Source organism: Sinohyriopsis cumingii, chromosome 14, assembly GCF_028554795.1.
Source record: "Sinohyriopsis cumingii isolate HCF-2022 chromosome 14, ASM2855479v2, whole genome shotgun sequence".
Classification (NCBI taxonomy): Eukaryota; Metazoa; Mollusca; class Bivalvia; order Unionida; family Unionidae; genus Sinohyriopsis; species Sinohyriopsis cumingii.
Window position 1 is genome coordinate 51215198 of NC_142974.1, and position 13538 is coordinate 51228735.

The following is a 13538-nucleotide window of genomic DNA, read 5'->3' on the forward strand; positions in this document are numbered from 1 at the left end:
CCCTTGGTAAATTCATTATGGTAATTTTCAATGTAAACTGAGTTGAATTTTTGGACAGTTCAAATTGGGAATTGTTTATATTCAGATTGGAAAAAAATGGACAGTTACAGCACAAATGTTTGTTAGCTACTCAAAAGAAAAAGGGTTATACATAAACTGTATTTTAACTTCATTAAAGGAATTTAAAATAAATGACCCATTTACATATCATGTAAAAGAAATCCCAGATAGTCCTAAAAAAATTTCACATAAACTTAACAAGAAAATGCCCAGTTATGTGAAGAGAGGCATTTTTAATAGAAAAATAATGTTTACAAAACTGAAAAAATGCAGTAACTTGAAACCTAACTAAATCTTTGAGACAAGATGGATCAACACACACTCTATTTACTGGCAACAAGAACCAGTAAACTAATCTAACCTGTGGTTCAACATAAATTTTGTTTGGCCTGTACCCAATGACTTCTCATCTTTAAAAAAAAACGTGAAATGTAAAGCCTTTGAAAAGCCTGCCTCAACATCTACTTGCTGAGAATTTGTTTTATTACTCGCACTGAAATTGGTTGGTTCCAATACTGTATATTTTTATTCTCTCGAGAACATAAACACATCAGCATTCTAATCTGTTAGTGCATTAGATTATAGCAGTTCTGTTAAAGCATTATATAACAGCAGATAAATGAATGAATTATATGACAGCATACATGTCAATACAATATTAGAGAGATCAGTTAATGTATTATATGACAGTGGATTATATAATAGCAGACCTGCCAATAAAATATTAGAGAGATCTATTAATGCATTATATGATAGCAGATTTGTTAATGCATATCATACAATTTTAGCAGTGAAAACATTTTAGAAATTTAGTAGCCTCAAAGAGAAACTGTGATAATAAATATGGTTAAACTTTATCATTATTTGATGTACAATTGCTAAGAAAGAATTTTCAACTCACATCTTACCGGCATGTTGTATAATGTAGTTAAGAGGTAAAGTGGAAAATTGGTGAATCAGACATCATGTCACAGTATGGACTTTGTGAAACTTACATGACAAGCTGAAGAGCCAAAGTTCTGGTTATCTATACAAACAGTGGTATTTTGAGGATATGAGCGCTTCTGGTTGTAGTAGATCTGGTCACATTCCTCTTTGCTGTACAGGTAAACACGAACCACCTGGAGGTCCCCTAACCATGTTTCTGTCAGATAGAAAATGAACACAATGAAACAAATGTGCAAATTAAAAACTCAACTGGCCATGCCAGCCATAATACTGTTACAGTTCTGATAGCACATGACCAAACAACCCCTTCGAGATTGACCACATAATTTTAACAATAAACGCCTTTGCTAATTAGTGAAAAATAGAAATATACATACGATTAAGCAAATACAGGTCTTTGGAATTAACTTTAAAAAAATGAAATAGTTTCATACATTTCCTAACACGTTACTAAAATAAATTAAACAAATGAAAATGTGAACATCATCTAGACTGCCTGGATCATCATGTTCATTTTATCAAACATGTAATAAATTAAGGACTGTGACCTTGATATTTTACCTTTTGATCATAAGACCAGTATTCATGTATCATCACTGTAAACATCTAAACTTACTCTGATATGAATTTATCCATGAAAATAATAGGCAGTACTGAGAAATCAAAAACATTCATTTCTGACTTGTTACTTGAAATGGAAACTGCTCAGTGGCCTTGACCTTCCTCAGCGATGAATGCCACAAGTTATTTCTTTCCTCTGGCAAATGATGATTGACTGAACAAAATATGACATATTGCCATTCAAAATAAACTTGAAAGGGAAATCAATTTTTCCTAGTAAAATATGATTCTTCAAAAATGTTTACACAATCATAATCCTTAGGAGAACTATCACTACCTCACAAATCCCGTCTCACAGACACTACTTTAAGCTAAAGGGAGCTAAAAGTTGTCCACCGACCGATATTTGCCCTGGGGTTGAAAATGTAGATAAAGAATGGATGGATGGACTAAACAATGGAGAGGAACATCAAAATACTGACACTGAGAAATTTTAAATACCAAAATACCTGTACCAAGTTTTGCTTGGATATGTTAAACATTTTACAAGTTATTCCCAGAAATAAAGATGGTTATGGACAGACAGACAAACATACAGATTTAATACTAGCTTGATATACCTACAGTATTTACCTGGGGTATAAAAATGCAAATGTAATGTCACAAGCATATGAAAATTATGAAACTGTGACTAATAGCTTGGCATGGTTGGCTGACTCTCATTGAGAGGCATCCACATAACAAATGTCATGAGTGTAGGTGAAATATTGCCCAAGATATTGAGGGCACAATGTCAGGACAGTTAAGAATACACAAGTCATTCAAGCATAAAATTTGATAACAGTTTTGGTATGGGGGAATTTTTCATGTCAAGATGGTGAACTGTAGTGAAATTTAGGCAAGTTCTTTTTGAGTTATAAGCTTAAAGTTTGCATGTACAAAATAATGTGAATTATTTAATTTATTCCCCAAATATTTTATTTATTGTGAAGATACAATGAAATTTCCATGTCTGATTAGCCCTGATACTAGGTCAGAAAGCACTGACCAACTGATACTTGACACTATTCACAAGGATATGACACTGCCCATAGAAAAGGTTGGTTGGTTTCCTCTATGTTGTGAGATTTCAATAATATTCAAGACCAGTGAACCATCAATAGCTTGTCACACTTGTGCCTGAATTTATATAATTAATGTGAAAACTAAATACAATCAAAATGTTAAAGATCTGTCATAAAGAAAACACATTAGGAAGGTGCTTTACCTCTGTTAATATAATCATGATAATTTCCCCATCCACTGGCATAACATTCTGAACTATATCCTGCATTTAACATTTCTTCAACAGTTCCTCTGGATGCAATGCAAATAGGTCGCACATAGTTGTTAAAGACAATTGGTTCATTGAAGTATAGGAAGTATAGAAAACACATTAGGAAGGTGCTTTACCTCTGTTAATATAATCATGATAATGAGAAAACACATTAGGAAGGTGCTTTACCTCTGTTAATATAATCATGATAATTTCCCCATCCACTGGCATAACATTCTGAACTATATCCTGCATTTAACATTTCTTCAACAGTTCCTCTGGATGCAATGCAAATAGGTCGCACATAGTTGTTAAAGACAATTGGTTCATTGAAGTATAGGAGACTGATGTCATTGTCCTCCTTGTTATTGTAGAATGGATGAAGGTACTTCCGTGATGCGTTATACAAATGTCCGTGATAGCTGTCTGAGGTGTTTGATCCAATTTCTATGGCACCAACTCTGACAGAGTATGAATTTAAATTTCTGAGAAAATAAAAATGGAATAAATATATTTGCAAATTTTGTCAGCAGCATAGAGTGTAGTTTCTAATATAAAAAGCCTGGACATAATCTGCTGAATGTGAGTCAAGCTGATTCATATATGGACTTTACAAGGAAATGGATAGGAAGACACATCTTGCATCTGAAGCAGACACTTTTAGTTGCTTAATCTGAAACAGACAACCAAGAGTGGAATTCCTTGCTTTTCTGGGTACAAGTTCTAGGCAAGAGTGGAATTCCTTCCTTATCTGGGTACAAATTCTAGGCGGGAGTGGAATCCTGGTAAATCAGGGTACAAGTTCTAGGTAAGAGTGGAATTCCAGGCAAATCAGGATACAAGTTTCAGGCAATACATAAATGTCTGGAAGATCAGGGTACAAGTAGGCATGACCAAAATTTATGGCAAATTATGGTACAAGTTCTCGGCAGAACTGGAATTTCAGGAAAATCAGGGTAAGCAGTCTAGGCAGGACTAGAATTTCCAAGAAATCAGGGGTATAAGTTCTAGGCAAAAACAGGAATTTTTGCCAAATCAGGGTACAGGTTCTAGGCAAGAACAGAATTTCTGGCAAATCAGGGTAAATGTACAACGCATCAAGTAATTTTACACCAAAGTTACAGTTGAATATAAAAAATATCAAACACTGTAAAAAAGAATGTACTAACCAATATTGTCACCGCTGCTATCTTTCAATTTGATGATAAGTTTACAAAACTGTATGTTTACTGGCAAATACAAAAACCAATGAAAGTCTACTTACATCGTGCAGTGAGCGGTTGTGAAGATCAAGTTAAAGATACATAATAGAACCACCACAGGCAAGACAATAAAGCAATGTAGGTTGACTTGCCTATGCTGTGAACGGCTGTGATGACCCAGTTAAGATGCATAATGGAGCCAACCAGACAAGGCAAAAATGCAATGCAGGTCTAATATTTTAACATTATTCAGCAAGAAACAGCTGTGATAACCAAGATGGAACAGCTGTGATAACCAAGATGGAACAGCTGTGATAACCAAGATGGAACAGCTGTGATAACCAAGATAGGATGCATGATGGAAGTACCATTAGCAAAAAAATAAAATCAATATCGGTCTACTTATGGTATGCAAAGAGCTGCTTTGATGACCCAGTTTTTATGTATAATGGAACACCACTGGCAACATCAATCATGCAATATAGATATATTTACATCATGTTCTGAGCAGCTGTGATTAACCATTTAAGATACATGTTGTGTTATGTACATGTAATTTTATTGTCTGTTGACTTTTCTTAAGGATTATATATTATGCAGAGAAGTATTTTTTAATTTACTTCATACAGAATCAAGGTCATGGCATTACCTGAAAAAAAAAACATTTATTTTGTAAATAACATAATACATTGCTAATTTTTCTCTATGATTGTGCATTAAATATTCAGATCAGTATAATAACACACATGTTTACTCTCTCAGAACGTAAAATTTTAGTTTTTCACTTGGGAGTTTCTGAACCTTTTGACAACTTTGAATGTTTTTGTTATTGTTGCTGTTCAAAGGTTTAATGCCATTTTTCAGCACAGGAAGGTGAAGGAAAAACCCTGGAAAACCCAGTAAAGAACCGAAACACACGAGAAGCTACTAGCAGGCTTTCCCACATACCCACGATAGCCGAGCCTTGGACTCGAATATACGCAGACAGAGGTGAGATTGATGTGATCCGGAATGGTAAGCACTTTTACTCAGCCACTCTGGGCCCCTTTAACGTTTTACAGAGGATACTGACCTACATCCTGGCTGTATTACTGTGACTTAGCTTTAAATAAATGCATAATCCTATTTGCTTAAAACATTACACATTCTTGTCTTAACATGTGAAGATGAATCAGTCTTATTGTTGTGTTCAGTTTTTAATTTGGTTGAATTTATTTATTCAAATTATTATTCATTGTAAAGTGGAAAAAAATATTGGACTAAAACTTTAATTTGGAATTATAGTGAATTCAGACAAGGACATTTTAGATTATAGTACTATGATACATCAAAATTGTTAGCAAATCACCACATGCCAAGCCATTAGCACAGTAAAGACTACAAGCACATCAGCACATTCAAGACTACAAGCTCATCAGCACATTCAATATTGGGATTTACATGGAACACCACTGGAATTCAGTTGGAACTTACACATTTTGACTTGTGATATAAATTTTAGTACTAATTAGGATTTTTTTCACAATACTGTAAGTTCAGTTTTTAAATCTAGGAAAATAAATTATTTATTGAATTTAAAAAAATACATGATGGTTTTCTGTTATTTTGTTTAAGTCCATTGAATGATAACTACTAGAATCGCAACTGCATACATATTACAGAACAGAGAGGCCATCTTTGGACAGATCTGGTGGTTTGCAAAGCTTTTGTCAGTGGCTTGAGTTCAAAACAGAAAGACTTTCATCAACCTGACTTTTAGCATGCAAATGGTCAAAACAGTCTTTATATGTAGCAAAATCATTTTTAGACTTTCTTAGCAGATCATTGCATGGATTAATGGTGGTCCTCATAAATGTCGATCTCATTTCTTAGCAGATGATATGTCATTAGCTAATCCACCTTTCCTACTGTGACAGCATGCATCTTGCTTATGATAGAAAAATCTCCTTCTAAGTGTCTGCAACAGAATGTAGCAATGTTAGCAGGACTTGAAAGAGTCCATCAAGAAGTTTCATTTTTTTTCTGCCTGTGGGTAGATTATGGATGATGTTCAATGCAAGGGCATCTCACAATTGAAACTGTTTAATCAAATTAGAATTTTTCATAAAATGTACATTTCATCAATGACAGAGTGCATATTCATGTCCCTTCAAACTTTGTTCAAAACACTGAAATTCTTTTTTACATCCATTATTGCATTTCATGTGTTATTTGTCTTGTTTAGAGTTTTGATCTTTTAGGGAGATGACACTTCCATAGATGTCAACATACTTTAAATAATGAAACTAAACTGACATGTTAGTCTATAGTAATGCGTAATCCAACAATAATCCATTAACATATCTTTTCTTTCAATGTAATGAGGGGACCCTGGGTGGCCAAGTTGTCTAAAGCATTCTCCATAACAGATCACTGCCATCTCACCTCTGTCTGCATGGGTTCGAGCCTCAGATTCGGCCAATGTATGTATTTGAGAAAGCTTGCCAGTAGCTTCTTGTAGGTCGGTGATTCTTCCCGAGGTTTTTCCAGGTTCTTCCTTCACCATTAATACTGGCTGCCATGCATAGCCTATCGTGTGCTGAAAAATGGTGTTAAACCCAACAGCATACAAAGAAACAAAAATCAATGTAATGAAATATCATACATAGCAAAATTCTACACTGGAAATAAGTTATATGAAAAAAACAATAGAAAAGGAAACAAAAACATTTGGCAAGATCAAAATACAGTGAAAGTCCACTCACACTGAGCAGTTGTGATAACCCAGTTCAGATAACTGAACGACAACAGCAAGATCAAGAATGCAATGTAGTTAACTTACTCTCTGCAGTAAGCACCTGAAATAATCCAATTAGGAAGTATAATGAAGCAATCATTGGCAAGACAAATATAATGTAGGTCTACTTACATTGTGCAGTGAGCAGCTGTGATGACCCAATTAGGATGTATAATGACCCCCCCACAGCTATAAAATCCATTTCCATATAGTGCTATTTGCCATGGTAGCTGACCAAGTACTGCATCATGACCATGAAGAATTTTTGGTAATCTGCTATCATCAAGAATAGTTGTACCACATTCTAAGGAAGGAAATGTAATGTAAAGTGAAGTTTATGTCATTAACTTTAGTTCGTAGAATAGTACTCTGTTGAACTATAGCTATAACCTCATGAAATAATGACCTCGCATACTACAAGTGTTATCACCAATGGCTAGTGTACATTAAATAGCTACACCTTAGAAAAGGACAGTAGCAATGTTCACTGGTCCAGTGTACAGGAAGTATCTACACTTAAGGACAGTAGCAATATTCACTGGTCCAGTGTACATGAAATAGAGCAAAAAGGTTGAATTTCTGTAGAAACAGCTATGTAAGGCTTTGCAAACATAACCTTTTTTCTGTTTTATTTGTTTGTCTTGTCTACGTTTTGTATTTGCCTTTGAAAAAGACTCATTAAAAGAGTTAAAAGCACTCAGAGTCAAAATAGTAAAAAAGAGTCAAAAGCACTCAGGCTAGCTATTATTATACTAGTTTCACACTGTTCATTGTCAGTTTATTGCATTTATATATATATATATATATATATATATATATATATATATATATATATATATATATATATATATATATATCCTATTATTTTCAGCATGCTTTTGTGAAAAATAGAAAACATAAAAATAAAATTCCAAGTAACATTTATTTATTTTTAGTTTAAAATGCCCCTTTAATGTCACTATGAAAAATCATGTGCCCAAGGCAATTTAGAAAAAATAAAGAAAAAAAGAAATGAATTAATAATATTATTTTTAAAATATCTAAATATTTTTAAAATAACTTTTTGGGCATAATAATGGAAGAAATAATATAGCGCACAGTAGAAAATACAGTTCTATTCATTTGTGCGTTGTGACACATAGGCAGTTACTGTGCAACATGGGAAAAATCTACGTTACATAGTAAAAATCAAGAATTGTTTACTATTTAGTGATTATTGCAACCATACTCACATAAGTTAATGTGGAGAAAAAAAAACTCATTAAAAATACTCAATCAATACAAATTCCTTCTTGGAGTAGGCCCGTGCTCAGACCTAATTTCCAGTTTCAAATTGCTCAAATGGAGAATTCTGTCCTCGATTTCCTATACCAGCTGATGTTCAAAGGTCATGTTTTGGTATGGAAAATAAATTTGTAAGCATATTTAATGCAGCAGAGTGTGATTTATATGTTGACTAATACAATGAGACAGATAGTCATGAAATATACAACTAATTATTTTTCCCATTAAAACATGGGCAGAAAATGGCATTTATTCAATACAGTTCATTTTTTGTTTATACAGTTTAAATGATATTACAAAATTTTGAATAAAGCTACAATTTAAGCACAAAAACAAAAACTTTACTGAGTAAATGTTTCAAGATGCTACCGTGGGTCATTGCAATGGCAGATGTAACCTTGTTTTTATTTTTTATCATTCTGGGTTCTGAGATTCTGTGTATTTAGTTCTGCAAATACATGTAACATTATATAAACTGACCTGTCTGTATGCAAATACAGCAGCTGACCTATCTGTATGCAAATACAGGTAAAATTATATGAGCTGACCTGTCTGTATGCAAATACAGGTAAAATTATATGAGCTGACCTGTCTGTATGCAAATACTGGTACAATTATATGAGGTGATCCAATCATGATTTAGTCATGGTCAGATTTAAATATTAAAGGTAAATGAGCTGAGATTTGGATGATATAAACTCGTGTCATACATTTTGATCATAAATCATGGGTGAATGGAATAAGACCTTGCAGTCATACTTACCAATTGATGCACACTTAATCAATGCAGAAAAACAGGGTTCACTGAAATCAAACAAAAACACATAACTCAAACAAGAACTTGGAAGAAAATGAGTAACAAAATGTGAATGATAAATTGTATTTACATTACAAGAATACCTTGATACAGTGATCCACAATTTGTAGGATAGTAATAAACTCACTAAGACACATTCCGATTTCCTTTACTCTAATGTAACAAACATCTGAAAACTGACCTAAATGAAAAATGTAACAAAAATCACAAAGGCATGAATTAAAGGTCACAGTGATTTAATTTTTGTAATTAACTAAGTTTCTTAGTCACCATAGACACTGGAAGCTGTATTACTATAAGCCTTCATATTTCTATGTAACTAATTAGAGTGCTTTCAAAACAAAACTTTATTTTTTATTATTTTAAAACAACTGCAAAACTTTGTACTATTAAGTTGCATATAATTGCTTCACCAATGTAACATTTAGTGAATATGGTGCCTAGAATTAGCCAAGAAGAAAAAACTATTAAACCAAAAAGACTGACAAAATTACAGCACATTATATATTAAACACTTTTCATTAACTCGCAACAATTTAATATTGTCCATGTGATGTATTTACTTAATTCATATCTGAAAGCGATGGAGGTCAGTATAACTAATAGAAGAAAAACCTGGGAAAACAGCAATAAGAACCACTGATCCAAGGGAGGTTACTGGCGATATTTCTCAAATACCTACATCAGCCAAGCCTGAGACTCAAACCCATGCAGAGGTAAGACTTTTAGACCACATGAATTGTAACCATAGTTTTTGCAAAGCTGTTAACAAAAACATCATTAAAAAGGTGACTGCTGCATCTTACTTACACAAAAATTGCATGGTCATAAAAAAACTGTTATATTGTGAATTTAATCTCCAAATTTAATTTTAATTCATTTGATTTTAATCTCCAATGTCACTCTTAAAATATACATTTTTATTGTATTTAAAAAGCTGTGCTAGTGAATGACTAGATCTGCTCTGATCAAAGGTCAGTTTGTCAAGGCAATGTATATACAGAGTTTTCAGCTGAGGTCAGGTTGTCAAGGCAATATATACACAGTGTTTTCAGCTGTGGGTTTCAGGGCCCCGAGTGGCTGAAAGCGCTCTTCGTTACGGATCACTGCCATCTCACCACTGTCTGCAGCAGTTCGTGTATCGGATTCAGCCAATGTGGGTATGTGAGAAAGCTTGCCAGTAGCTTCTTGTGGGTCAGTGGTTCTTTCCGAGGTTTTCCCGGGTTCTTCCTCCACCATTAATACTGGCCGCCATGTATAGCCTATCATGTGCTGAAAAATGGCATTAAACCCCACAACAACAACAACAACAGCTGTGGGTTTCATTTGAAATAAGTTTCCTCCATTATTTAAAACATTATTTTTTAATATGTTCATGGACTTACCGAGAATGATATTAACCCTTTACTCATGCAAGCGCCTTTGGACACCTCTACTCAATTCTCATACAAGCGCCTTGTGAAACCTCTATACCATACTCATGGAAGCGCCTTTTGACGCCTGCTTTAAACATCAGCCATTTTGAGAAGGTTTTCTTAGTGCCACCTTCAGGGAAAACCCCCATTAGATACTACACTCATTTATGTGAATTACCATTACATCAAATCACGTGGTCGCTGTTTATACTCTGGTCAAAATCTGCTATTTAAAGTAACTGTGTCATATTCTCCACTCTCCAAAAATGGAGGTCGTGGATTTCGTTCAGTACTTAATTGAGTTTTCACGATTAGAGTCATGACTATGAAAGCTCCAATAACTTAGGTAAAGGCTCTGATATTGATGTATGCAGCAATTACACCACTCCCTCGATAACTCGCGCACATCGGGGTCCAGAAACATCGACCGCACTATAAGCGAGGGGCGAGTTATCGAGGGACCTATAAAATAAGCCCAAAACCAATAAAGTGATTGACGACATAACGGAAAAATAAGGGGGGAGGGGTCGGCAGATTATACTGTTGAATACTCACTTTATAATCGTTCTGAGATTAACAGTTAATAAATATCTCTTCATAACGGTGTACTTTATTATTTTCTCATAGGACAACATTAAAAATTTCAGGATAAATTACAGTATATTGAGGCGATCATCGAAAACATTATTCCACGTGGTTTCCGTTTGCTGAACATGTGTACCACTTCACACATTGTGTACTACGTCACTAAGTTTTATGTTGAATTGTATGCATTCTAGTTTTATTGTTTGAGCCAAATTAGAAGTTTTTTATACACAAAAGATCGACTCTTTTCGAGAAACAGTGTCGATCGAACGATAGATAGATAGATTTGAATGCGATAGAAGTAAAATGGAAAACCAAAAAAAACAAGAGTTAATCAGTACTGACATGTTTAATTGGTCTACAAATTTAAAACAACGTAAATTAGAACAAGTTAATACTTGCCGTTTGTGCCACGCTTGACAAATATCAATTCGCTTTTTGAAAAAATCAGTTAATTTTTTTTGTGTGTGTTACTCCTTGGTTTCTCTGCCGCCGAGCAAAATCCCTCAGATTTCTCAACTGCATGAGCTTTACGTAGTCAACATTTTGGGTCTCCAGCCACCTTATGGCAATATCAAAATATTTGCTTCCTGTGCAGAGGGGTGGGGGTGCAACATCTGTGTCTACATCACTTTCAACACTTGTGTTACTCCAGTTAGAATCGTCTTCTGCTGCAAATTTGTTCGCTATAGAAATAATTATAGTTTCATCTGACATGTATTCGGCTGTAGGGCAATCATTGTCAGCACAAATCCACTCCTCCACCAAGAGAAACGCCCATCTCAGGACCATGAGTCTGTACTAATTTCTCCCAAACAGCCTCGGCATTATTGACATCAGTTTCACTGAAACATTCGAAGTCACTATCGTCGTCGTTGTCTCTGTTACTGTTTTGCTTTACGTCAAAGACAGCTCCAAGATCCTTAATCCAGCACCCGAGGTCTCTTGTAATCGATTTTTTTTTTAATGCAACAAACACTTCCCCAAGTTGTTGATCAAAACAAAGCCGGCATGTACATGTAATTAGGTTCTCACAGAAGTACTCACGGGTTTCGATGTGACGGTCGATTGACTCTTTTCATGTTTTCAATGAACAGACTATGTTGTGATTATAATATTTACACTGAAACAGAATTAAAGAATTAGAACGTGACTTTCACACAGGAAGTCGTTTAATTGGTGTTTATTTCATTCTCTGTTGCCACCTGTTAACATTTACCAGAAGTTTTCATTGATCGCTATTTCACCAGACTGTTTATTTACAGTATAATGACAACTATTTATCCTAAAAACTTACATAATATATGATATCTTTAAACAGAGGTCTCGCTAGGATTTTAAAACTGGGTCTTTCTGCCTCTGAATTCAATCACTAAATATCAGTATATTTTCTCACTCGGCCGCCAAGTCAAAGCCTTTGAACTAGCCGCCTAGCTGTTGCATCATGTTCTTTTTTTTTTTTTAATGTACTCTTATGAAATAGCAAGAGTACATCAAAGAGTCTTTCAGTCACTGAATTCTGTCATTGTAAATATCAGCACAGTAAACTGATCAACACATTTTCCCACAAAGCAGGTGGCTGAAACAGGACCAGCAAATCTTTGAAATTTCCCGCGCACCTATTACATGCGTACGGAGGACTCCAGCCTCAGTGATTTTCTGCGTCCCAGATCAAAAATTGGCATCCAAATACGCGTAATTAAGCGTTTTCGAGATCTCTGAAATTAATTCTTCTCTAGAGCTTGCAAATTGCAAAATATGGATTATATTTTTACGGGAATTAATCACCATTTTCGATGATAAAATGAGCAATGTATCAAGGTTTAATTTATCAATTCTTATCGTATTTTTTTTCATGTTCAGCATATTTTAAAGATGATTTAAATACATTTTGTCTGGAAAAAATCGGTACCCAAGACGGACACCGCGTTATAAGCGGGATCGCGAGTTATCCGGGCGCGAGTTATCGAGGGAGCGGTGTAGTTTTAATAAATTGTCAAATTCAGTTGATTTAGTAATACAGATGCAGACAAAGAACTTGTAAATTTCGAGTATGAGAAATGGCAGTTACGCTTGGTCATGCAGCATCACTGACTTGATGGGGAATGAATTCTCTCAAGATTTTAAAGCACATAAAAATTCTTCCATGAAAAATAATCACACAGTTATAACGATCAGATTTTACTCTTAAATTTTTCCACACATACTAGATGTATACCAAAAACGTAAAATGGTTAAAATTGCTGTTAAGCATAACATACACTACACTGCTTAACAGTTAACAGGCAGGCCTATGTATATGGAGTCAAATAGGTAACAGGTGTTCTATTTATAGCACACTGCACTTGATAGCTTTGCTACATGTGTATCGAGAGGCTAAAAAGTGATACACTCTATGAGGTAAAGGGTTAATGCATTTAATTCAAGGAAACCATCACATTTTATGGAAATTTTAAGGTGTACTAACCATATATACTAGTATTTACATACTGCATTTAATGATGCCATTGTTTCCAAAAGAAAGTTTTCTAGAGGCCATTCAATTAATCAGGGAATCAATGTTTACCTCACATTT

General features: G+C 34.4%; 1 protein-coding gene and 1 long non-coding RNA gene across 2 annotated transcripts in view; both read right to left on the reverse strand.

The window, feature by feature from the left end:
* Positions 1-1028: 1028 nt before the first annotated feature.
* LOC149783786 (uncharacterized) lies at positions 1029-2983 on the reverse strand. The gene is made up of 2 exons (XR_016413972.1): positions 2837-2983; positions 1029-1204 (listed from the first exon to the last, which is right to left on the reverse strand). It is a non-coding gene; the product is annotated as an uncharacterized LOC149783786 (long non-coding RNA).
* Positions 2984-3056: 73 nt separating this feature from the next.
* The window catches only part of LOC149783787 (uncharacterized), a 138841-nt gene continuing 128359 nt past the window's right edge, over positions 3057-13538 (reverse strand). Inside the window, exons 34-36 of the mRNA XM_089932912.1 lie at positions 8910-8950; positions 6995-7166; positions 3057-3369 (exon numbers count right to left, since the gene is read on the reverse strand). Coding sequence (XP_089789038.1) covers positions 3057-3369; positions 6995-7166; positions 8910-8950 — 526 coding nt within the window. The remainder of the gene's footprint in view (positions 3370-6994; positions 7167-8909; positions 8951-13538) is intronic.